At 43.3% G+C, this 24,045-nt stretch overlaps 2 protein-coding genes across 5 annotated transcripts in view; both read right to left on the minus strand.

The window, feature by feature from the left end:
• The window catches only part of STIM1 (stromal interaction molecule 1), a 186,763-nt gene that overhangs the window by 133,417 nt on the left and 29,301 nt on the right, over positions 1-24,045 (minus strand). The window lies entirely within an intron of this gene.
• Positions 7,246-9,493, minus strand: LOC118004191 (40S ribosomal protein S26-like). Its single transcript, XM_034995412.1, has one exon. It carries the CDS (start codon positions 7,633-7,635, stop codon positions 7,291-7,293), a length of 345 nt encoding a protein of 114 aa, XP_034851303.1. The 5' UTR covers positions 7,636-9,493; the 3' UTR covers positions 7,246-7,290.

Here is a 24,045-nt window from a genome sequence, read left to right on the forward strand (position 1 = left end):
GAAGGATGAGAAGCTACCAGACAAGGAAGGAAGACATTCAAGCAAAATGGAAAGCAGGAATAAAAGCAAAGATATTTGCTGAGAAGGCAATAAACAAGAGCCAGGTCATGGATGTCATGAACACCAGAATCCCAAGCAGACTCCCCACTAAGCGCAGACCCTGACGCAGGGGCTTGATCTCATGACCTAAGCCGAAACAGAGTCAGATGCTTAACCGACTGACCCACCCAGGCACCCCCAAAATTGACCATTTTATATATTTATTTTTAAAGCTTTTATTTATTTATTTGAGAGAGAGTGAGTGAGCACAAGCAGGGGAGCAGCAGAGGGAGAGGGAGAAGCAGACCCCCCACTGAGTAGGGAGCCCTACTCAGGACTCCATCCCAGAACCCTGGGATCATGACCTGAGCTGAACGCAGACGTTTAACTGAGCCACCCAGGCGCCCCAAAAATTGACATTTTAAAGTGAACAATTTAGTGTCATTTAGCACATTCATAATGCTGTGCAACTATGGAGGTTCTTAGTTTTTTACCAAGTCCAGGAAAGCCTCTGTGATTTCCCTGTGACTCCACCCCCTCCCTCACATATCTCAGCTCAAACCCATAAGCCAGATCCTTGTGGTTTCCAGCAAACATCTGCCTCAAGTCCCTTAGCTGCCATAGCCTAGCCTTTCCTGACCTTAGCTCTCCTGGGAACACAGGGCACAGTGACCAGAAGCAAATTTGACCAGATCTACCCCTTATTTTACACTTTTCAAGGACTCTGCCTTGCCAAAAGAATAAAGTCTCAAATCCTTAACAGGACATACAAGGCTCTCTACAATCTGACATCTGCTGGTCTCCCTAGTCTCATCTCCTAAAGATTTTGCCCTAAAATTCTTTCCTCTCACTATGCTTCCTTTGCTACCTGCGCCTGCTCAAACATGCTATTCTCTTTCTCTCACCCTGAGAAGGGTATTTTCACCCCATACACTTTTCCCCCAGGCTTATCTTACCCTGGGGAAGGTTCTCATCCTATTTTCATTATTCCCATCGAACAGCTCTGATTCCAATCTCATTTCACTCTGGGGACCACTCTGATCCACACTTCACTATTCATTATTCTCTGGACATGTCACTGACCATGTCATACCCCAGGATGACTTTTTTCCACTTCCTCTTCTTCTACTTCCCTCATGTCACTGAGAATATTCTTACCCTGAACACATCTGCTTCTGCTCCATCTGTCTGGGTCTCTCGTAAGTCCAGGGCTTCCTTCACCAGGTCCCTCACCCCAAACTTACTGGCACCTGGGTTTTAGAGCAGTCAAAATCACAGAGACAGAAAGTGGAATGGTGGCTGCCAGGCGCTTGGGGGGGCGGGGGGTGGTGCAGGAAAAGGGAGTGTATGGGTATAAGTTTCCATTTTACAAGAAAAGCATCCTGGAGATGCATGGTGGTGATGGTTTCACAACATCATGAATGCATTTAATACCACTCAACTGTACAGTTAAAAAATGGCTAAAATGGTAGATTTTATGTTACATGTATTTTACCACAATAAAAAAAAATGGTGGGGGGTGGCTACAGGTACTGAGACTTAGGAGAGGGATATAGTATATTCCAGCTGTGGAGGGGGGGGCAGGGGCAGTGTGCATCCTGATCTTATTCTCCTTCACCTTCTTTTCTGACAGTGACACACTTCTATTAGGATCGCATTTGAATTCAGCCTCATTTTACCCTAAAGATATTTCAGACTGTAGCCTCATCTTACTCTAGGAACAGCTCTGACCTAGGCCTTTCTAATCACATACCATGGAAAGTACCACTCCAGGACACCCTGAGGTGGCTGACACTCTGACCTTGGCTGACATTAAGCCTCAGGAAAGAAGAGCGATGTGAAGCAACTGGCCTGAGTAACTCTAAGGTTATCCCAAACTATGGGAAGAAGGTCTTTCCCAGGGAGTGGGGGAGAAAAATTTCCAAATCATCCCAAACCCAGAAGGGGTACACTTTCTGCGTGTACAAGCCAAAGGTGTGTCAAATGGCACACAGGAAGATTTCACCCAGAGGCCTCTTTCCAGGTACGTTTTAGGTTTCCAGCTGCAGCAGCATCACAAATATCAGTGGGTTCCCACGTGAGTCAATGAACAATGCGCAATTCAGGACGTTCAGGCTTTGCCTTTCTTCTGGTATCTAGGCCTCTGGTTTACACACTTCACTCAGCAGCAAAGCAATAATATTTAGACTCCGTCCTTCTATAATATTTTGGGGGGCCTGGAACAGACCTAGGCTTTACAACTTTCTAGCCATGCAATCTTGGACAAATAATTTTCCTCACTTGTAATTTTCCTCATCTTGCTGGGATGTGAAGAAAAGTAAACAAATATCTATAAAGCCTCTAGCAATGTAGCTGCCCCAAAAGATTTCATGCAACAAATACTTACTAAGCATAGGCTACACACCAGTCAGTATTCTAGGCACTGAGGACTTGGCAATGAAAGAAAATCCCTGCTCCTGTGGAACTAACAAGGTGGAGGGCTGGAGAAAGAAATCTATCAGAGGGTGATAAAGGCTATGGAGAAATACAGAGAAAGAGGTTGCAGGGTGCTCTGAGAAAGGAGTTGCTATTTTTAAATAGAGTGACTGAAAAAATCCTTACTGAGAGGTTGGCATTTGACCAAAAGATCTGAAAGAAATGAGCTAAGGAGCCCCACGGAAAGAGGAAAAAGAGGGGAAAAACAAATGTGAAGGGCTCGAGGCAGGAGCATGTCCCTCTTGTTCAAAGAACAGTGAGGAGGCCCACGGGGCAGGGTGAGCAGGTGGACGGAGATGAAGATAAGCCAGGTAACTGAAAGCCCAGGACTTGGACTTTTTCTCTGAAAGATACGGTTTTGAACAGAAGAGCTATATGATTAGATTTACGTCTTAAAAGGATCGCTCTGACTGTTCCATTTAAAACAAACTGTTGGCAGGCAGGGGCAAAAGTGGGAAACCAACTAAGAGGCTATTACCTCTCCAAGAAAAGGGACAACAGTAGTTCAGATCAAGGGGGTAGTAGCAGAGGATATGAAAAATGTCTGAATTTCGGATACGTTTTAAAGGTAGAACAAATAGGATCTGCTGACAGACTGAATGTAAGTGTGAATTTGTTAAGTTTAAAATGCTGATTAGACGGAGGCCTGGGTGGCTCAGTCGGTTAAGCGTCTGCCTTCGGCTCAGGTCATGCATGATCCCAGGGTCCTGGGATCGAGCCCCGCATAGGGCTCCCTGCTCAGCGGGGAGCCTGCTTCTCCCTCTCCCTTTGCCTGCCACTCCCCTGCTTGTGCTCTCTCTCTCTCTGACGAATAAATAAATAAAATCTTTAAAAAACAATAAAATAGGGTGCCTGGGTGGCTCAGTTGGTTGGGCGACTGCCTTTGGCTCAGGTCATGATCCCGGAATCCTGGGATCGAGTCCCACATCGGGCTCCCGGCTCAGCAGGGAGCCTGCTTCTCCCTCTGGCCCTCTCCCCTCTCATGCTGTTTCTCTCTCTCTGTGTCTCAAATAAATAAATATCTTTTTTAAAAAAAAGTTTAGGGCACCTGGGTGGCTCAGTTGGTTAAGCGACTGCTTTCGGCTCAGGTCATGATCCTGGAGTCCCTGGATCGAGTCCCGCATCGCGCTCCCTGCTCGGCAGGGAGCCTGCTTCTCCCTCTGACCCTCCCCCCTCTCATGTGCTCTCTCTCTCTCATTCTCTCTGTCTCAAATAAATAAATAAAATCTTTTAAAAAAAAAAAAGTTTAAAAAAATAAATAAAATAAAATGCTGATTTGACATCCAAAATCTCAATTAAGAGGTTAGATATACAAGTCTAAAGTCCAGAGAAGTCTGAGCTGGAAACACAAATTTGAGAGTTTTCAATGAACATGATCCTTAAAACAACGGAAATGGCTTCTAAATGTCATTGATTTATTACACAGTAATGAAATAGCCAACGAATAGTGGCTGCTTTTATAAGCCCTTTGTTTCCTTAAGGTGCTAGAAATCTTGCCAACTCTTAACGTGCATAAAACTTTGGTGCCCAACATCTAACCCCATTACCAATCCCTCACAAAAATTTGACTTTCTGCTCTGCATTTTTCCTCACTCTCTTCCTTCCTTTCAAATTTTCAATTAAAACATCAGGTACGTGGGGGCACCTAGATGGCTCATCAGAAGAGTAAGCGATCGTGAGTTCAAGCCCCACATTGGGTGTAGAGACTACTTAAAAAAAAAAATTTTTTTTTTAAACATCAGTTAAGTGGAGGCATTGTGGTATTAAGTGGTAAAGGCACTAATAATTCTATAGTTAGACAGGTCTGAATCCTCTGTCTTAGCTATATACTAGTTCTATGACCATGGAACTGTAATTTTCTTAGTAAGATGGAGCTAATAGTACCTCTGTTACAGAATTGTTGTGATGATAACATCCATTCATTCACTTGTTCAACAAAAACTTACTGAGCATCTATCACATGCCCAGGACTATGTCTAGCACTAGAGCTACAATGGTAAACAGGCAGAGGTCGTACTGTCCTCGTCAAGCTGACAGCCCAAGGGACCTTAATATTTCTAAACAACCAAGACAAAATTTAAAATTTTTAAAAATCATCTTAAAAAAATAAGTATGTAAAGAGCATCACACAGTGCCTGGCAAGTAGTAGGTCCTAAATAAATTACCACACTTATATTTTATAATTAAAGTATATAAATCCTCATAGAACAACACATTTTTAGAATTGGGATGACTTTTAGAAATCAAAAGGTCCAACTCTCTCATTTAACAGAAGAGCAGATTAAATTACTCCATAATAACTTACTCAGGACACCTGTTCAATCGGGCCGTGAGCCAGGTATGTGGGTACAAGGATAGTAAAACAGTCCCCGCCTTATGTCAAATAAATATGCAAGGGGAAGTGACCTGCCTGAGTAACTTAGCTGCTCACTCACACTGGAAATCATGCCTTCTAATTTTCAGTGTTTCGCTCTTTCCACTGATCCAAAATTATTCCATTTAAATAAAAATATGTATCAAGAAGAACCTTACCATGTGCCCGGTGCCAAAGAGAGTGGCATTGTACAACTCAGCAAGTCCTCACAGGTAAGTTGTCAAAAAGAATAGCTTGGGCTTAGAAATTGATCCTTTTTGGGCACCTGGGTAAGCGCAGTCGGTTAAGCGTCTTCGGCTCAGGTCACGATCCCAGGGTCCTAGGATCGAGTCCTGCATCAGGCTCCCTGCTCCATGGGGGGTCTGCTTCGCCCTCTGCCCCTCCTCCCACTCATTCTCTCAATCTCTCTCTCAAATAATAAATAAATAAAATATTTTTTAAAAAGAAAGAAATTGATCCTTTTTTGCTCTGTGAGTCATCAACAATACGCAGCAGCCAGGGCCTATTGGCGTTGCTGGCAAATTACAGAAAGATGGAGAAAAATAAAGTGAAAGCCACTGGCTAAGCAGAGAGAAAACAGAGCAAGGCCTTTCTCCTTCGCTCCAGAGATTAAGTCACAGTCCCTCCAGGGTAGGGCCGATCACAGAACTCCACCTTTACTCTCTCTGGGCCATCCACCCATCCTCACCCCCTTTCAAGGATTGAGTTTCTAATGGGAAAAACAACAGTGGTGTGGAAAGAGCACACCTTGAGGACTCACAGACCTCAGCTGAAATGCTGGCTCCACCTCTCACTGGCTGAATGTTTCTTACCTCATCTATTTCTGCATAGAAAATGGTGACTATACTGTACTTACTTCTGTGGTGAGCATTAGAATTGTGTTCGATGTATCTAGAAAAATGCCTAGCATGCAGAGGTTACTCAATATATAGTACTATCGTTAATTATTATTAATGTCCAGGTCTCCCCTACCTACTCCACACTCCTTGTGACTGCAGGCTTCAACAGAGCACCACAGTGTAGGGCTCCGACAGGAACAGGAAGCTCTGAGACAGACATGGCACCTCCATTGGCTACATTCCTCTCTCTCTCCTCCCTCAACCTAGACCAGCTCAGCTCCCCACTCCACTCCGCCAACTTTGAAAAAACAAAATCTTTGAACCTGCCTTCTCTGGTCCCTCTTCAAAATATCATCTTCTTTCCTTCCTTCCCTTACCACTATCTTTCTCAAAAGAGAAGTCTACACTTGGTGCCTCTGTGTCCTCACCTCCTACTCCCTCCCTAAGCCACAGCAGTCTAGCTACCATCCCCACCCCTCTACTGAAACTGCCGTCACCAGGTCACCAATGACTCAACAGCTCAGTTCAGGGCTCACCCTACTTGTTCTCTGCTTCAATAGAAACTTAAGACACTTTATTTTAGAAACTCTTCCCATTCCTGGCTTCCCAGACAGTACTTTCTCCTACCTCTCTGATTGCTCCTCCTCAAGACTCCTTCCCTAGCTTTTCTGTCTACATATATCAGAGTTCCCCTAGGCCCTATCCTCAACCTCCTTCCTTTCCGCACTTTATGGATTTTACTCAGGTGACTTCACCTATTACTCTTTTTTTAAGATTTTAGTTATTTATTTATTTGAGAGAGAGCAAGAGAGAGAGCTCGAGCAGGGAGAAGGGCAGAGGGAGAAGAAAATGCCCCACTGAGCAGGGAGCCCACTGGGACTTTGGGATCATGACCTGAGCCAAAGGCAGACACTTAACCCACTGAGCCACCCAGGTGCCCCTCACCTATTGCTAATGATCTCTACTCTCACTTGGAAATCATTCCCATAGCTATGCTCCTACCTCTCCGAGGAACTCCAAAGCTCCTATCTTCTCCCCTAAGTAGCAGATGTCATCCACGAGCATCTCAAAACCAACATAAACTCCCCACAGCAGCTCTCTAGGCTGTATTTCCATGTGTTAATGGCCTCACACTAACATCCAGTCACCTAACACTTCCTCCTCCGCCCTTCACTCACACATTTCAGTCAATCCCCATGACCACTACCCTAGTCCCAGCCTCCAGCATTTGCAAATGCTCTCCTGCCTCTAGCTTATCCATTCTCGGCCTCCCGAGCACAGGCATCAAAGAGATCTTTCTAAAACACCACTCTGACCAAGTGACTCTCCGCCTTAAATATCTAGAGTAAAGCTCAACTCCAACAGGATGTAAGCTCTTTGCCATTCAGAATCCCTTCTGAGCAGCCCAACAGTCGGTCCAGCACCAGGAACAAGTCACCATTCCTTGAACATGCCATGTATTTCTTCACTCACATTACCTAGTACTCTTCTGGTCATCCTTTTTTTGTTTGTTTGTTTTTTTAAGTATAATCTCCATTTTTTCCCCCCAAAGGACTTAGCTCCTTACATGGGTTTTGGTAGAGGTAGTGGGGCAGTACCTGTAGGTCTAAATTGGGGTGGGGGTGTTGGGTCCTTCTGTGCTTCACGAGAGCAATTCCTGACTACCTTACTATGGATGGCACAGCGCACATAGTAATGTAGTCTCACATAGAGCTTGGGAAGCACATCGACCTTGAACACACTTGCTTCAGACATGTCCCTGACGGCGGCAGCCTCTACGTTCCGAATAACGAACTTCTCAATGGCCTTGTCCTTGGGCACACAACAGACCCAGCTGGTGCAGCAAAGAGGCTGCATGAGACCACGGCTCTTTTTGGCATGACCATTATTCCTTCTTTCCTTGGTCATCTTGGAAGTGAGGACCCGAGAGACACTCTTCTGGTCATCCTTAAAGATCCACCTTAAACATCTCTGAAGCCTTCCCTGACACCCTCTAGCTAAGCATTTAGACCCTCCTTCCTTTCTCCCAATACATCTTCTATGTTCCTCTACTGTAGCACTTGTGACACAATATTGAGTGTACTTGCCTATGTGCTTATCTTCTCAGTAATCTGTGGATTGCTCAAGGACAAGGACTATGTCTGTCACATCTCCGTAAGGCAGCCCACTTGCCCAGTCTCTCAAGATGAGCAGCCAGACTATCAGCCATGATGGAGATATTCCCCCCATATCAGGAGAGCGAACTCTAATGGCAGCAGGAAGTCTTAATACTTTCCCTCTTGCAAATGCTGCTTGGACTCTGACTCCAGAGGAGGCATCCTGACCTGATTCCTGGGGCCCTTCTGCCTAGAACAGCCTGTTTGATAGGGATAGGAGAGCTTCCTGTAGATTAAAATTCTTTGGAAAATGATTTCTAAAATGGGCTAATTACAAGTAGGACTGGCCACTGCCAGATCCATTTCAGGAAGTCATGTCAAGACTTTTACATACCGTCAAAAGTAAGTGAGGTGAGTACTACAACAGCCTGTGGCTAGTCTTCCTGCTTTTAATTCCACCTCTCCTTGGGACAAAGCCCTGCACCACATGCTGGTAACAAGTTGTTCACTAGCCAGAAATCTGTGATGGCTTCTCACTGCCTAAAACTGCACAGCATGGTGATTAAGAAGAAGGACCCTAAAATATATCATCCAGGCCTGAATCCCAATTCCACCACTCATTAACCATGTGAGTTTGAACAAGTTATTTAAGTTCTCTGGGCCTCTGTTTTCTCACCTGTAAAATAAGAAAGTAATAGTATACCTACCCTCTTAGGATTGGTATAAAGATTAAATACTCTAAAAATAAGAATTAAATAATAAAAAATTAAACCAGCTTACCATTAAAAATGTTAATAACAGTGCCTGGCTCATGGTAAGAACTTAGTAAATTATATATAAACATATTCAGGTTTCAAGTCCCTCTGTCATTTAAAACCTGAGACAAGAACTGTTGCCCTGACCCATTTCACATGCCACAACTCACCAGTTCCCAATCCTTTTAACTTCTGACTTCATCACTTATGATTCTTTGCCTCTACCCACAATATCACCCCCCCATCTACCAGCCCCTCCCTCTGTCCTTAGCTGCAAATTCTCCCTGGCAGTGCTACCTACAGCTGCCTGGAAAATGCCCCCTCAGCAGAGTGCCCTGGGGGGTGCCACGCTTAAGAGCGATACAGGATAACACCTTCACCTGAGCACCCCAATCTCCTTGCTCACTCCTACTTGCACTCAGGTCATTTTTCCAATCCAAACGCCTCCCTGAACTTCTGCAGGAGATAAACCTTAAACAGAGTTTTAGAGACTAAGTCACACCATCTCCAGGAAGCCTGCTAGACTACAGTGATCCTCAACCACTAAAGTCTTAATCTGTAAGATATACTTCCTCACTCATATCATCCAACCATCTCTATGAGATGAAGTTCCATGAGGCAGTATCTGGTGTTCTATCACTACGTCCCTATTATCCTAGAACAATGACTGGGTCATAGTAAATGTTTAATAACTACTTACAGAATGCAATTAATCTAACCCAACATTTTCATCTTTAAATAAGAAAACGGGGTGCCTGGGTGGCTCAGTCAGTTGAGTATCCGACTCTTGATTTCAGCTTAGGTCATGATCTCAGGGTCGTGAGATCGAGCCCCGCATCAGGCTCTGCACTGAGGGTGGAGCCTGTTTGGGATTCTCTCTCTTCCTCTCCCTCTGCTGTTCCACACCCTCCCCCGACCCGGCCGCCACCTGTGCTCCTGCACCCCCCTCTTTTTCTAAAAAAAAAAAAAAAAAGAAAAGAAATAAATAAGAAAACTAGGATTGAGAAAATAGAAGGACCTCAGTCAAAGCTGAGTGAGGACTGAAACCCAGAACTCTGCAAGACTGAAATTATGAATGCAATCCACCCCCAACACACTTCTGGGCCAGCTGCAATTCACAAGAGAGCAGACAGACAGTTCTCTGATTAAACTGAGTGACGTTCCCTCAAAGCAGGGCATTTATCTTCTCCTCCAGAAGCAAAAGACTAGGCCAACTACAGATGCTCGATTAGCTAAATCTCTTACCATTGATTCTAGGACATAATCAGGGACTGGTGGATTAACCAAGATCTCCAGCTTTCTGTAGCAACAACCCAGTCTGTGAAAAGAAGGGGAGCCCTGGAGTTACCTTGCCAACCAAAGGACAGGTTGCCATTCAACTTCTCCAAGCCTTACTAACAGAAAAGCAGGAAGCCACTTTGTGCTCATTTACCTAATTGTGTTCCGTGGAACACTAGTGTCTTATGTAATGTCAATAGATGGGTTTGTCTGGAGTTTGGGAGTAGGGAGCAGGGAGGGGGTGGAAATTCCGTAATCAAAAAAAATATAGGAGGGGCATCTGGCTGGCTCAGCCCATAGAGCATGGGACTCTTGATCTCACGGTCATGAGTTCAAGCTTAAAAAAAGTTGGGGGGGGGGCGCCTGGGTGGCTCAGTCATTAAGCATCTGCTTTCAGCTCAGGTCATGATCCCAGGGTCCTGGGATCGAACCCCACATCGGGCTCCCTGCTCAGCGGGAAGCCTGCTTCTCCCTCTCCCACTCTCCCTGCTTGCGTTCCCTCTCTCGCTGTGTCTTTCTCTGTCAACTAAATAAATAAAATATATTTTTTTTAAATGTAGGAAACCCTACATACCTTTCCTTATCATATTAAAGGATCCTAGCTTTTCCAAACTTGATCTCAAAGGTCTCGCAAGAGTAATACCTATTGTCTTTTCATATGAGAGAGATATTCTGAAGAACATTTATTTTATTTTTTAATTTACTTTTTAAGAACTTATTTTAGGGGTGCCTGGGTGGCTCAGTCGTTAAGTGTCTGCCTTCAGCTCAGGTCCTGATCCCAGGGTCCTGGGATCGAGCCCCGCATCAGGCTCCCTGCTCTGCGGGGAGCCTGCTTCTCCCTCTACCAGCCCCCCTGCTGTGTTGTCTCTCTCTCTGTCAAATAAATCAATAAAATCTTTTTTAAAAATTAAAAAATAAAAATAAAAGAATGCAGTGTACACATGTATAAAGGTACTATTATTCCACAGTTCCCCAAATGGACAGGACCCTAAATAGGAACTGGACTTGGACTACTAAAATCACATTACTTTCTCCAGCACAATAAGCTTGGGAGAAAGTTAACCTGGATTCAGATCTGTCTGCTAACTTTAAAGCCTGTGTCTTTCTATCATTAACACTATATTCCTTGACAGTTGTTTATTCTAAAAAATCTTTACGGAGCTACAGATGTAATGCTAGGTACAAGGATATAAGGAAGTGTAAGATTTAGTAATCTCTGCACTCACTGAACTCATAATTTGGTGATATTCATTGCTATGATAGAGGCAATGGGAACATAGGGATAGACAGAGGGAAAGGAGGTAATGAGAGCTTGAGGGGAGCCCTAATCTTTGGTGGTAAGAGAAGTTGCCAAGGAAGGCTTCCCAGAGACGTAGGTACATCAGCGCTAGTCTAGTGATAAAGAACATGGGGGGAGGGGAGGGGAAACATGGGCTCTCAAGGGAATAGACCAGTTTCTTTTGTTTGTTTGTTTGTTTTGTTTTGTTTTTATTTATTTGACAGAGAGAGATAGCGACAGCAGGAACACAAGCAGGGGGAGTGGGAGAGGGAGAAGCAGGCTTCCTGCCGAGCAGGGAGCCCGATGCGGGACTCGATCCCGGAACTCCAGGATCATGACCTGAGCCGAAGGCAGACGCTTAACGACTGAGCCACCCAGGCGCCCCAATAGACCAGTTTCTTAAAGAAGGCCAGCTTCTGGCCTATCCAATGAAGTAGGAGAGGAAAAAGGGGTCTTTACCAGATAATACCACCTCCGGGGACTAACCAGAGATGCTTTAGGAAGCACATGCCAGGTTGGGTCGCCACCAGATACAAACAGCTGCTCTCCTGGAAACAATTAAGTGGCAGTTTTTACTCTGACAGAATCTTAGGCCTCAATGGAATATTTTGAAATCGCTTAAATAAACTCCCAGTTTATTGATAATAAGAGGTCCTAAGAGAACCTGGCTTCATTTGTCTCAACTCCAGCTGAATACGGGAGAAACACAGGTTAGACAATAATAATTATAATGGATGACAATTAATGAGAACTTATTATGTGTCAGGCAATCTGCTAAATGTTCAACATGAATTAGCTCATCTTAATCTTGACAACAGCCCTTTGAGGTAGATAATATGATTATCTCCATGTTATAGATAAGGAAGTAGGCTCAGAGAGGTGAAGTAACTTGCCCAAAGTATTACTAGCAAAAGATGGGACCTAGGTAGACTGACCCCAGGGCCTATGTCCTTCATCACTAGACTAGCTGAGGTACCTACTTCTCTGGGAAGCCTCCTGTAACAAATCCTCTACCATGAAAGTCTGGGGACCCCTGAACTCCCACTGCCTCTTATACCTCTCTCTACTTCTTGTCCCCATTCCCTCTAACGTGGCAGTGAATTATCACCAAAATTATGAGTTCCATGAGGGCAGAGATTACTGAATCTTACACTTTCTTGTAACCCTTCTACCAAGCATCACATCTGCAACTCAATAAGTATTTTTTAGAATAAAAAACTGTCAAGGAATATAGTATAATGATAGAAAGACACAGGCTCTAAAGTCAAACAGACTTAGATCTGAATCCAGGCACTGACACTTCTTAGCTATAATATTGACTAAGTTACTTAAGCACTCTGGGGCTCAGAGTGGTAAAATTTTTAACCATATAACATTGTGAGAAAACTAAGCTAAGCACCTTAAACAGTGCCTGGCACATAAAAGTTACCCAATTTTATTTGCCATCCTCCTCCTTTCCCCTTGTCTTTCACATATTGGTAGAAAGAACTCTAGTCTGAGAATCCAGAGTATAATTAGCTATAATCTTAATTAAGTACTTCTTTCTGGGCTTCAATTTCCTCATCTATAACTCACAGACTATTGGTTCAGAACAAATGAAATAAAACATGCTTGAGTGGTTAAAAAAACACTGTGCAGATGGAAAGATTTTTGTCATTCCACCAAACTAGCTTTTAAAATCAGCCTTGAACCGCACTACACAAGAAGTGTCTTGAAGCTCACGAAGAAGAGCGATCTCTCAGAGACCCAAAAGCTATAAAATGAGGGAGTATTTGCACTGTCACTAGGAGAAGGAGCCAGTCCCACTGAAGAGCTGAGGTAAGTCACTGCCAAATGGCTTTGCTCCAGCAGTCCCCAGCTAATTAAGGCCTTGCTCCCCTGCCTGTCTGCCTGTGACCTCTGCAAAGGCTAGAGAACACCAAGTGCTCCACAGCAGCTCTTCTCTTGGCCAGACTGGCATAAGGTATTGCGGCCAAGGATCAGCCACAGCTATTGCTAAGAAGCTCCAGCCCTTGGCCCTCCTCAGAACAGAGCCCAGAACATGGAGCCCTCAGGCTGTCCGGAGGTTATCAGTTCAGGATTCCTAAGAGTCAGCCTTACAGCTACCAAGACTCTGGGCCTTGAACATGTCAGATGGGACAGAACTTAAGTCCTAAGCAGGCAGGCCCTTTGGACAGCCTAGAAAGTCCCCTTATGCTATAGAATAAGGAGTAAGGATAAGGGATTGGTCCTCCCATTCTTAGCTGGAAGTATCTAGTCTTAGATGCCGTCAAGGTCACTTTGCAGGCTCTTCTTGAAGCTGCATAGGCCCCAGGAACCTAACCACTTCCTTTGTTCATTAAAGCAGAACTTTCATTCCACCCCTAAGGCTCCCTCCCCCAAGCCCAGCTCTAGAGTAAGATGGTCCATCCATTTTGCTCTTTAAAAGTTAAAACACATGGGCCCTTTTTGTTGTAAGGGTTTAACTGCTGCATTGGGAAAGAATGTAGGCCAAAAACAGCACACATGAGGAAGTAAAGAGGTTTAAAAAGTACTACAAGTTAGTTACAGTCACTGTCCCCACTTAGAGTTCCCGGTTCCTGCGTTATTGGTGCTCTTACCTGCGTTATTGGTGCTCTTAGAGAACAGCTACAATCCAATAGTCTCCAAACTTTATTTTTGAACAGTGTAACCCTCTCTTTCAAATGCAGTTCAAATTAAATCTAATTAGGAGTCTCAATATCTAATTAGATCTCTAATGCAATAATGGATCTAGGTAGCAAACATCAATGGCTCCCAAAATCATCAGGCAAAAAGCTGATGGGAAATATTTTAACAAATAGATAAAACTGGGCACCTGGGTGGCTCAATTGGTTAAGCGACTGCCTTCGGCTCAGGTCATGATCCTGGAGTCCCGGGATCGAGTCCCACATCGGGCTCCCTGCTCGGCAGGGAGTCTGCTTCTCCCTCTGACCCTCCCCACTCTCATGTGCTCTCTCTCATTCTCTCTCTCTCAAATAAATAAATAAAATCTTAAAAAAAAAAATAGATAAAACTGACAATATCTGAACCCACTCATCAATCTAAACATTATAAAAAGAGAGAAAACCAGATATAGTTGGACATCCTTTCTAAAAGAAAGAAAAGCAGGGCACCTGGGTGGATCAGTCAGTTAAGTGTCTGTCTTCGGCTCTGGTCATGATCTCAGGGTCCTAGGATCAAGCCCAGTGTCCTTCCTGCTCAGCTGGGAGTCTGCTTTTCCCTCTACACCCCCCCACTCTTTCTCCCTCTCTCTTTTCTCTCTCTCAAATAAATAAATAAAATCTTTAAAAAAAAATGATTAAACCTGAATCTGATCAAGCCTCAAGATCCAACTACCAATTTATAATACAATATAATACAGAGAACGTAGGAACATGTTAAATGCCACCATAGAGAGATAATCAGCAAAATCCAGAAACTGGAAAACTCTTCTGGACAAATGACCCAGTTTCTTCAACACAGAATTGCAAGGAAAAGAAAAAAAGGAGTGCGGGGGGAAGCTGTGGATTAGAAGAAACTCAAGATTTAGATCAACCAGAAAAAAGAAATAAAAGACATCCAAATTGGAAAAGAAGTAAAACTGTCACTATTTGCCGATGACATAATACTATATATAGAAAACCCTAAAGACTCCACCAGAAAACTATTAGAACTAACAAATAATTCAGTAAAGTTTCAGGATACAAAATTAATATACAGAAACTTGTTGTATTTCTATATGCTATTAATGAGCTATTAGGAAAAACAATTAAGAAAATAATCCCATTTATAATTGCATCAAAAAGAATAAAATACCTAGGAATAAATTTATAAATAAATTTACCAAGGAGGTAAAAGACCTATACGGTAAGACACTGATGAAAGAAATTAAAACTGTAAGACACTGATAAACAAAGTGGAAAACTGTAAGACACCAATGAAAGAAACTAAAAAAGACACAATTAAATGGAAAGATATACAATGCTTGGGGCACCTGAGTGGCTCAGTCGGTTAAGCATCTGCCTGGGGCTCAGGTCATGATCCCAGGGTCCTGAGATTGAGCCCCACATTAGGCTCCCTGCTCAATGGGTACCTGCTTCTCCCTCTCCCTCTGTCTCCCAGCTCATGCTCTCATTCTATCTCAAATAAATAAATATTTTTTAAAAAAAAATACATAATGCTCATGGATTGGAAGAATTAATATTGTTAAAATGTCCACACTACCCAAAGCAATCTACAGATTCAATGCAACCCCTATCAGAATACCAATGGCATTTTTCACAGAACTAGAACAAATATTCCTAAAATTTGTATGAAACCACAAAAGATCTCAAATAGCCAAATAATCTTAAGAAAGAAGAACAAAGCTGGAGGTATCATGTTCCCTGATTTCAAACTATACTACAAAACAATAGTAATCAAAACAATATTATACTGGCACAAAAACAGACACAGAGATCAGCTGAATAGACTAGACAGTCCAGGGGCACCCGGGTGGCTCAGTCAGTTAAACGTCTGCCTTTGGCTCAGGTCATGATCCCAGGATCCTGGGATGGAGCCCCCCATCTGGCTCTCTGCTCAGCGGGGAACCTGCTTCTCCCTCTCCCTCTGCCTGCCACTCTGCATACTTGTGATCCCCCCCTCGTCAAATAAATAAATAAAATCTTAAAAAAAAAATAAAAAGAATAGACAGCCCAGAATTAAACCTACATTTATACTGTCATTTAATCTTGAACAAAGGAGGCAAGGACATACAACAGGGAAAAGACAGTCTCTTCAATAAATGGTGTTGGGAAAACCTCACAAATATGTGGAAAAGAATGAAAGTGGACCACTTTCTTACACCATACACAAAAATAATTTCAAAATGGATTAAAAACTTAAATATAAGACCAGAACCTGGGGCACCTGGGGGGTTCAGTCATTAGGCGTCTGCTTCGGCTCAGGTCATCCCGCATCGGGCTCCCTGCTTGGCGAGAAGCCTGCTTCTCCCTCTCCCACTCCCCCTGCTTGTGTTCCCTCTCTTGCTGTGTGTCTCTCTCTGTCAAATAAATAAATAAAATCTTAAAAAAAAAAAAAAAGACCAGAACCCATAAAACTCCTAGAAGAATACATAGGCATATTGGTCTAAGCAATTTTTTTTTTGATCTGTCTCCTCAGGCAAGGGAAACAAAACCAAAAATAAAGAAATGGAACTACATTAAAAAAAAAAAAAAAGATTTAAATCAACCAATGTATAGAGCTTCGTTGGACACTGATATGAATAAATCAACTTAAACACTGACTAGTTGATATTAAAGGATTATTACTGTATTTTTAGGTGTGATAATGATATTTTGGTTGTTTTCAAATACAGTTCTTTTAGAAATACATAATAATGTTTGTGAACGAAATAATATGCCTAGAATTTGCTTCAAAATAATCCAAACAGGTGGGACAGTAAAGATGAAATAGAATTAATAAGACTGGCCTTGAGTACATAATTGCAGATGGGGAGTAATGGGCACATCGGGGTTCATTATACTGCCCTCTCTCTAATTTGTTTTTTTAATTTATTTATTTGACAGAGAGAGAGAGAATGAGAGCAGGGGGAGGGGCAGAGGAAGAGGAAGAGAATCTCAAGCAGACTCCCCGCGGAGCAGGTGGGTGAAGCCGGGCTCCATCCCACGACCCTGAGATCATGACCTGAATTGAAACCTGAACTGAAATCGAGAGTGGGGCGCTCAACCAACTAAGCCACCCAGGCGCCCCTGCCCTCTCTAGTTTTAAATATGTTCAAATTTTTCTATAATATGAAAGGTTGGCTTTTTTTTGTTTTTTGTTAAGAGAGAATGTGCATAGGGGCGCCTGGGTGGCTCAGTGGGTTAAGCGACTGCCTTCGGCTCGGGTCATGATCCTGGAGTCCCGGGATCGAGTCCCGCATCGGGCTCCCTGCTCAGCAGGGAGTCTGCTTCTCCCTCTGACCCTTCCCCCTCTCATGCTCTCTCTCTATCTCATTCTCTCTCTCAAATAAATAAAAATAAAATCTTTAAAAAAAAAAAAGAGAGAATGTGCATAAGCATGAGTTGGCGGGTGGGGGGTTAGAGGAAGAGAGAAAGAGAATTTTTTTTTTTTTTAAGATTTTATTTATTTAGGGGCACCTGGGTGGCTCAGTTGGTTAAGCGACTGCCTTGGCTCAGGTCATGATCCTGGAGTCCCAGGATCGAGTGCCGCATCGGACTCCCTGCTCGGCAGGGAGTCTGCTTCTCCCTCTGACCCTCCCCCCTCTCATGCTCTCTCTCTCTATCTCATTCTCTCTATTTGACAGAGAGAGAGAGGACAAGCAGAGGGAGCAGCAGAGGGAGAGGGAGAAGCAGGCTCCCCGCTGAGCAGGGAGCCCAACGCGGGGCTCAACCCCAGGACCCCGGGATCGTGACCTGAGCCGAAGGCAGACGTCCAACCAACTGAGCCATCCAGGCACCCCGGGAAAGAGAGAATCTCAAGCAGGCTCCATGCCCAGCACAGAGCTTGATCTCATCTTATGACCCTGAGATCATGACCCCAGTTGAAATCAAGAGTCGGACGCTTAACTGGATGAGCCACCCAGGCACCCCCAAAAGGTTTTTTTCAAGTTCAAAAATAAGCTGAGTGTGGAGGGGCTACAGTTGAGACATATGAGTAAAGCCTAGAGCTCCTCCCAATGACTCATTTCTCCCACACTGATCCCTGAGGCAGCTTGGGAAGCCCTAGGATACCTAGAAAACAGTCTGAAAACCAACGCTGCATTATATGGAATACAGATACCCGAGTAAGAGAACCTGGCTTCGAATCTTGGCTCTGCGCCTTAATAGCAGTGTGACACCTTTAAAAAAGTTACCCTCTGAGGTTCTTACCCTTGTGCAAATAGGGCTACCTCCAAGGATGTATTTATCTAAAGTATATATGATTGTTAGGACCACTTAGGGAGATCACTTGCCTTTTACTCCTGACACTAAAGTTACTCAACCCCCATCCCACCCCAACCTTCATGCCAATCCCTTCGAATCTTCAGAAAACACACATAAAATTCTGTGAAGACATGAGAGGCAGCAGGAATTAAGATTCAATGCTGTGGGCAACCTGTGTGTGCCTGGCCAGCTACAGTATGTGTGTGTAGAGGGGAAGGGGGAGGGCAGTAATGGGAAAGCGCCTTAGAGAGTCTATGACTGAAAACTTACCCTCAGCCTAGGCTCCAGGTCTCTAACTACCAATCCTAAATGACAAAAAATAAATAAGTGCCAAGCACTTGTGGATGAAGGCCAACTATCAGGGGGAAAAAAGTTTCATGTTAATGACAGTTTAACTGCCTATGTCTGGCTCAGAAATAATGAAACCGATCCTTTTTATCAACACTTAGATTCTGTTTGCCTTCCACAGCCCCTCATGTTTTGAATGATTTTGTCTATAAACAAAGTGCACTTACTGAGAAATAATTCAACATTTTCAGCTGTGTTTATTATCACTACTTTTTCTTTTCAAAATGCTGATCCAGATTTCAACCAACCATATACAATTATCAAAGCTTCATAACAATATTTTGAAATCACACACCTCACCATCTTGGCTTTGATTAGAATGAGCAAGAAAGTGAAAGTAAACATGCAGACATTCAAGCAGGGGCCGTGCTACCAGTTGCTTATTTTGGCTGTATACTTGTGTCCAAGGTCACTCACTCACTGGACAGGTTTATGTCCTATGATGCACCAACTGCCAGTCAAAGCACCAACCAGCTCGAGCAAACTAGTGTTACCACACAGCACTGACAATTACAAACCAAAAGCAAAGACACTTCTATTGTAAGTAAAGGCTTACTGAAATACTGAAAGGAACTTAAGTTCATTCATTCATTCAAAAACAAATATTTACTAAGTGTCCCCGGTCGTAGGCACTAAGGACAAAATGAAGAAGACATAGTCCATAGCCTCAGGGATTACATAAATACACCCCTTCACTGCTTTCATGGATCCCAAAGTTACCAGAGACCACAGGCCACCAAAACTGTGTTGGAAGAGGTGACATTTTGATTCCCTGATGAACACAACTTGTGAAAAGGCAACCTGCTTCAAGATGTACTTCTCAAAAGCACAGCCCTGATCTGCAGGTACAAGTTGCTCCAGTACTAGAAAAAAAAACAAGAAAATGGTTTCTAAGATCAAAGTTTCTGTCAGTATATCAACAGATATTTACTGAACTTCTATTTTGTCTTTGGGCACTGTGCTAGATAAGGGATACGCAAACTGTGGTCCTCAAGCCAAATCCAGACCAAGACTTGTCTTTGCAAATAAAGTTTTATTGGAACACAGTCATGCATGTTCATTTACAGACAGCCTATGGCTGCTTTCCTGCAACAACTTGCCACTTCAACAAAAACCATGAGGCCCATCAAGCCTAAAACACTTACTATCTGGTCCCTTACAGAAAACGTTTGCCAACTAGTACGCCAGACTCTGAAGATGCAGAAATGTATCTGTATGTTGATCTAGGTGGTAGTTATATGGGTATACACACGTGTAAAAGTGCATCAAGCATCTCATTCATTTAATCATATTTATGGCATAACTTAATACTTTATTTTAATGGAATAAAGAGTACTCAGTCCTTGCCCTGTAGCAACTCAAAATCTGGTAGGAGGCCATAAAAGTAAATAATTGCAGTACAGTGGTGATAAGAATCATAATGAAAAGTTACGCTAATTACACTAATGGCACAAAAGAGAAAATAAACCTAGCTGAGTATGCAAGGCCAAGTCTTTATAGAAGATAAATGAGGTATATCTCGAAGAATGAGTACATATATGCCAAGAGGGCGGTGCTAGGGGAAAAAAAGATGGCGGTAAAAGGGAGAGGTCATTCCAGGCAGAGAGCACAGCATATACAAAGGTTCAGAAATGCAAAATAAATAAATAAATAAACCAAAACAATAAAATATGGCATGGCTTTGGGAAATGACAAGTAGTTCGCAGAAACGCTTAGGTAAGGGCGCCTGGGTGGCTCAGCTGGTAAAGTGTCTGCCTTCAGCTCAGGTCATGATCCCGGAGTCCTGGGATCGAGTCCCGCATCGGGCTCCCTGCTCAGCAGGGAGTCTGCTTCTCCCTCTTACCCTACCCCCTCTTGTGCTCTCTCTCTCTCTCTCTGTTTCAAATAAATAAAATAAAATCTTTTAAAAAAAAAAGAAAGAAAAGAAACGCTTAGGTAAGGCACTAGCAGAGCAATGTCAAAAGATGAGACTGGAGCAATACAGAGGGGTCAGACCACGGCAAGCCTCATTTGGAAGGTCACCATACGTGAATGGCCATGTAATTCATAGTCTAAGCAGGGTCACTTCTATTTTTTTTTTTTTAGATTTTATTTATTTATTTATTTGAGAGAGAGAGAGAGAAAATGCAGGGTAGAGGAACAGAGGGAGAAAGAGTATCTCGAGCAGACTTCACCCTGCACACAGGGCCCGAAGTGGGGCTTGATCTCACAACCCTGGAATCATGACCTGAGCCAAAGTCAAGAGTCAGATGCTCAACCCACTGAGCCTCCCAGGCGTCCCCAAACATGGTCACTTCTGAGAGTAAAAGAGAACCAGAAAAATAATTGTAAACAAGGACTATCCCAGAAAGATATGATCATCCTATTATTTGCCATATTAAAGAACATAGGCTTTAACCTACAAGATAGGACAAGTTAATACAAAATTTTAAAGAGAGGAATACCAAGATTTATGCTTTAAAAAGAGTGTGCTTCACCTATTTATTTTATTTAACCTATTTATAGACTACTTACTATGTGCCAGGCACTACCCTTAGCACTTTACAAATATTACTTATTAATCCTCATAACTACCTTGTGAGATGGATACTATTATTATCCTCATTATTCAGATAAAAGGCACAGGCTAATTAAGTAACTTGCCCAAAGTGGCACAGATAAGTGGCAGAGCAGTCAGGCTCCAGGGTTTGTGCTGTTCCTATTTCACCTCAGGGCCCACCTGGGACATTTACTCAGAAACTCCTGGGCCCGCAGATGCCGTGAGGTCCCTCTCTGCAGCGACCCACACCACTCCGCACTTCTTCCCACCACTCATCGTACCATTAACCATTTGTTTAAAAATTAATAAATAAATAAATCTATCTTCTTCACTAGACTGTAAACTCTGTAAGGACAGGGTTGAGATTATCTTGTTTACCACTCTATTCCCACAGTCTGATATTTATTAGCTCTCAATTTAGAAATGGTATTAATAGAGAACATGGGGGTACCTGGGTGGCTCAGTCGGTTAAGCATCTGACTCTTGATCTCAGCTCAGGTCTTGATCTCAGGGTCATGAGTTCAAGACCTGCGTTGGGCTCCACACCGGGCCCACGTGGGGCATGGAGCCTACTTAAACACACACACACTGGGGCGCCTGGGTGGCTCAGGCAGTTAAGCGTCTGCCTTCAGCTCAGGTCATGATCCCAGGGTCCTGGGATTGAGCCCCGCATCGGGCTCCCTGCTCAGCGGGGAGCCTGCTTCTCCCTCTCCCTCTGCCTGCCACTCTGCCTATTTGTGCTCTCTCTCTGTGTCAAATAAATAAATAAAATCTTAAAAAAAACACACACACAATAATAATAATAATAATAATAGTAATAGTAATAATAATAACATTTATTGAGCACTCACCCTGGGGCTAGGCACTGTTCTAAGAGCTTTAAATATAGTAATTGAGGGCACCTGGGTGGCTCAGTTGGTTAAGCGACTGCCTTCGGCTCAGGTCATGATCCTGGAGTCCCAGGATCGAGTCCCACATCAGGCTCCCTGCTCAGCAAGGAACCTGCTTCTCCCTCTGACCCTCCCCCCTCTCATGTGCTCTCTCTCTCTCGTTCTCTCTGTCTGAAATAAATAAATTTAAAAAAAAAATCTTTAATAAATAAATAAATAAATAAATAAATATAGTAATTGATTTAAGAGAAGTTGAGTAAGCCGTTCAAAGGTCACAAAGTTAGTAAGAAGTGGAGCCAGGATTCTGGATCTAGCTCAACGCCCTCTACTTTATGCTATACTACCTTTTTTTATTGAATAAATCAAAATATGACTTAACAAAATTAGTATCCCTGGTATCTAAACAGTGCCTGGCGCTCGGCACGCATTCCAAAAATAAATGACTCTTTCAGGTGCTGAGGAAGAGACAACCTGTTACCACATTGCCTTCCTCCCAACAAGGCAGCCTGGCCCACAGAAATATAAGCATATATCCAGATCACTGGGGAGGCAGCATAATGTACTGGTTAAAAACACAGGCCTTGGAATTAGAACATGAAATCCCTAATTAGGTTGAGTCCCACTTACACCAATTACTAGACATGTGACCTTAGATTCCTCATTTATTTATTTATTTATTTATTTATTTATTTATTTATTTATTTATTTTAAAGATTTTATTTATTTGACAGAGAGAGACAGAGAGAGCAGGAACATAAGCAGGGGGAGTGGGAGAGGGAGAAGCAGGCTTCCCTCAGAGCAGGGAGCCCGATGTGGGACTTGATCCCAGGACTCTGGGATCATGACCTGAGCTGAAGGCAGACGCTTAACGACTGAGCCACCCAGGCGCCCTAGATTCCTCATTTATAAAACGAGAATAACAGTATCTATCTCATTGGCTATTGTGACAATTATATAAGGTAAATAATAATTGTACATAATACAAAAGTTTTTTATCATAACAATAAACATGATTTTTATTATTATTAACTGTCTGATCAGTTAGTGGTGGACTTAGCTGTAGCTCAGAGTTTCTGCAACCTCCTGCTAGGTACCTTGGGACCCCCACCCCAAGTCTTATACCAAAGTTGACTATTTTACAAGTTTAGAACTCAAGTGGGTATTGTACATGACCAGTGTTTCATGGAGCTTCAGACTTCTGGCCCAGTGCCTGAAGAAGTGACTATCCTAAGGATGGGCTCCCTATCCCATTAATTAGGCCATGCCTTCCGGAAGGAAAATGAGGAAACCACTAGCTCCATCTGACCTAGCTCACAATGAAAGACACCACACTAGAAAACATATGTATCTACAATATCCTCTTGAGCTTCAGACTTCAGTCATATCCTTACTGTCAGGCTAGAAACACTGATTTAGTCCAAGAGACTGGCCAGAAGCCAAGAGCTTACGGCATTGCTGCGGGGGTCTAATGGTGGTGACAGAGAAAAGTTTTAGAATTTTGAGGTGCCATAAAATACTCTCTGTAATCTCTGTGACAAACTTAATCCCAAGCGTCCTAGCTGCCCAGCCCTATATTAGGACCAGACGGGTCTGATCAGAGAAATCACAGACATGGGAGAACAAGGTCAGTCTCCAGAGATCACCACCTGGATTGGTCCCTGCTTTCAGACCGTGACATACCTATCTATCATTAGCCTCATTTTACAGATAAGGCAGCTAAGGTCCAGAGTGGGTAAGAGACCCAAGTCTAAGTGGTGGCAAGAAAAAAATGAGCATCTAGTCTCAAGAAATAACAAGGCAAGACTCATTAAACTGCCAAAACACAGGGTCAGGCCGTGAGGAAGATTACTCTGAGGAGCTGCAGGGATGGAGAAGAGCTAAGGTACAGAGGGTCTCACGGTAACAGTTCCTAGCCACCACACCCCTCACAAAGTAAAGGGGGCCCAACCTTGCTTTTATGGCTTGATACCTAGACCCTATATTATCTATTTACCTATCACCCCTATGAGATGGTACTTCCCTGAGGTTATACACATTTTATTACCCTTATCTGTATTATCAGCACCCTGCCTAGGCACACAGCTGCACCTCCTGCTGACTTCACAAGGACTCAGGCTAGCCCGATGCACCCGACTCACCCACGCAATATTTAAAACGAGGCACACTTAGTCTATCAGGCACCTGCCATGTCAAGATGTGGCTCCTCA

The sequence above is a fragment of the Mirounga leonina genome, unplaced genomic scaffold, assembly GCF_011800145.1.
Source record: "Mirounga leonina isolate KUSES-001 unplaced genomic scaffold, KU_Mleo_1.0 Mir_92, whole genome shotgun sequence".
NCBI lineage: Eukaryota > Metazoa > Chordata > Mammalia > Carnivora > Phocidae > Mirounga > Mirounga leonina.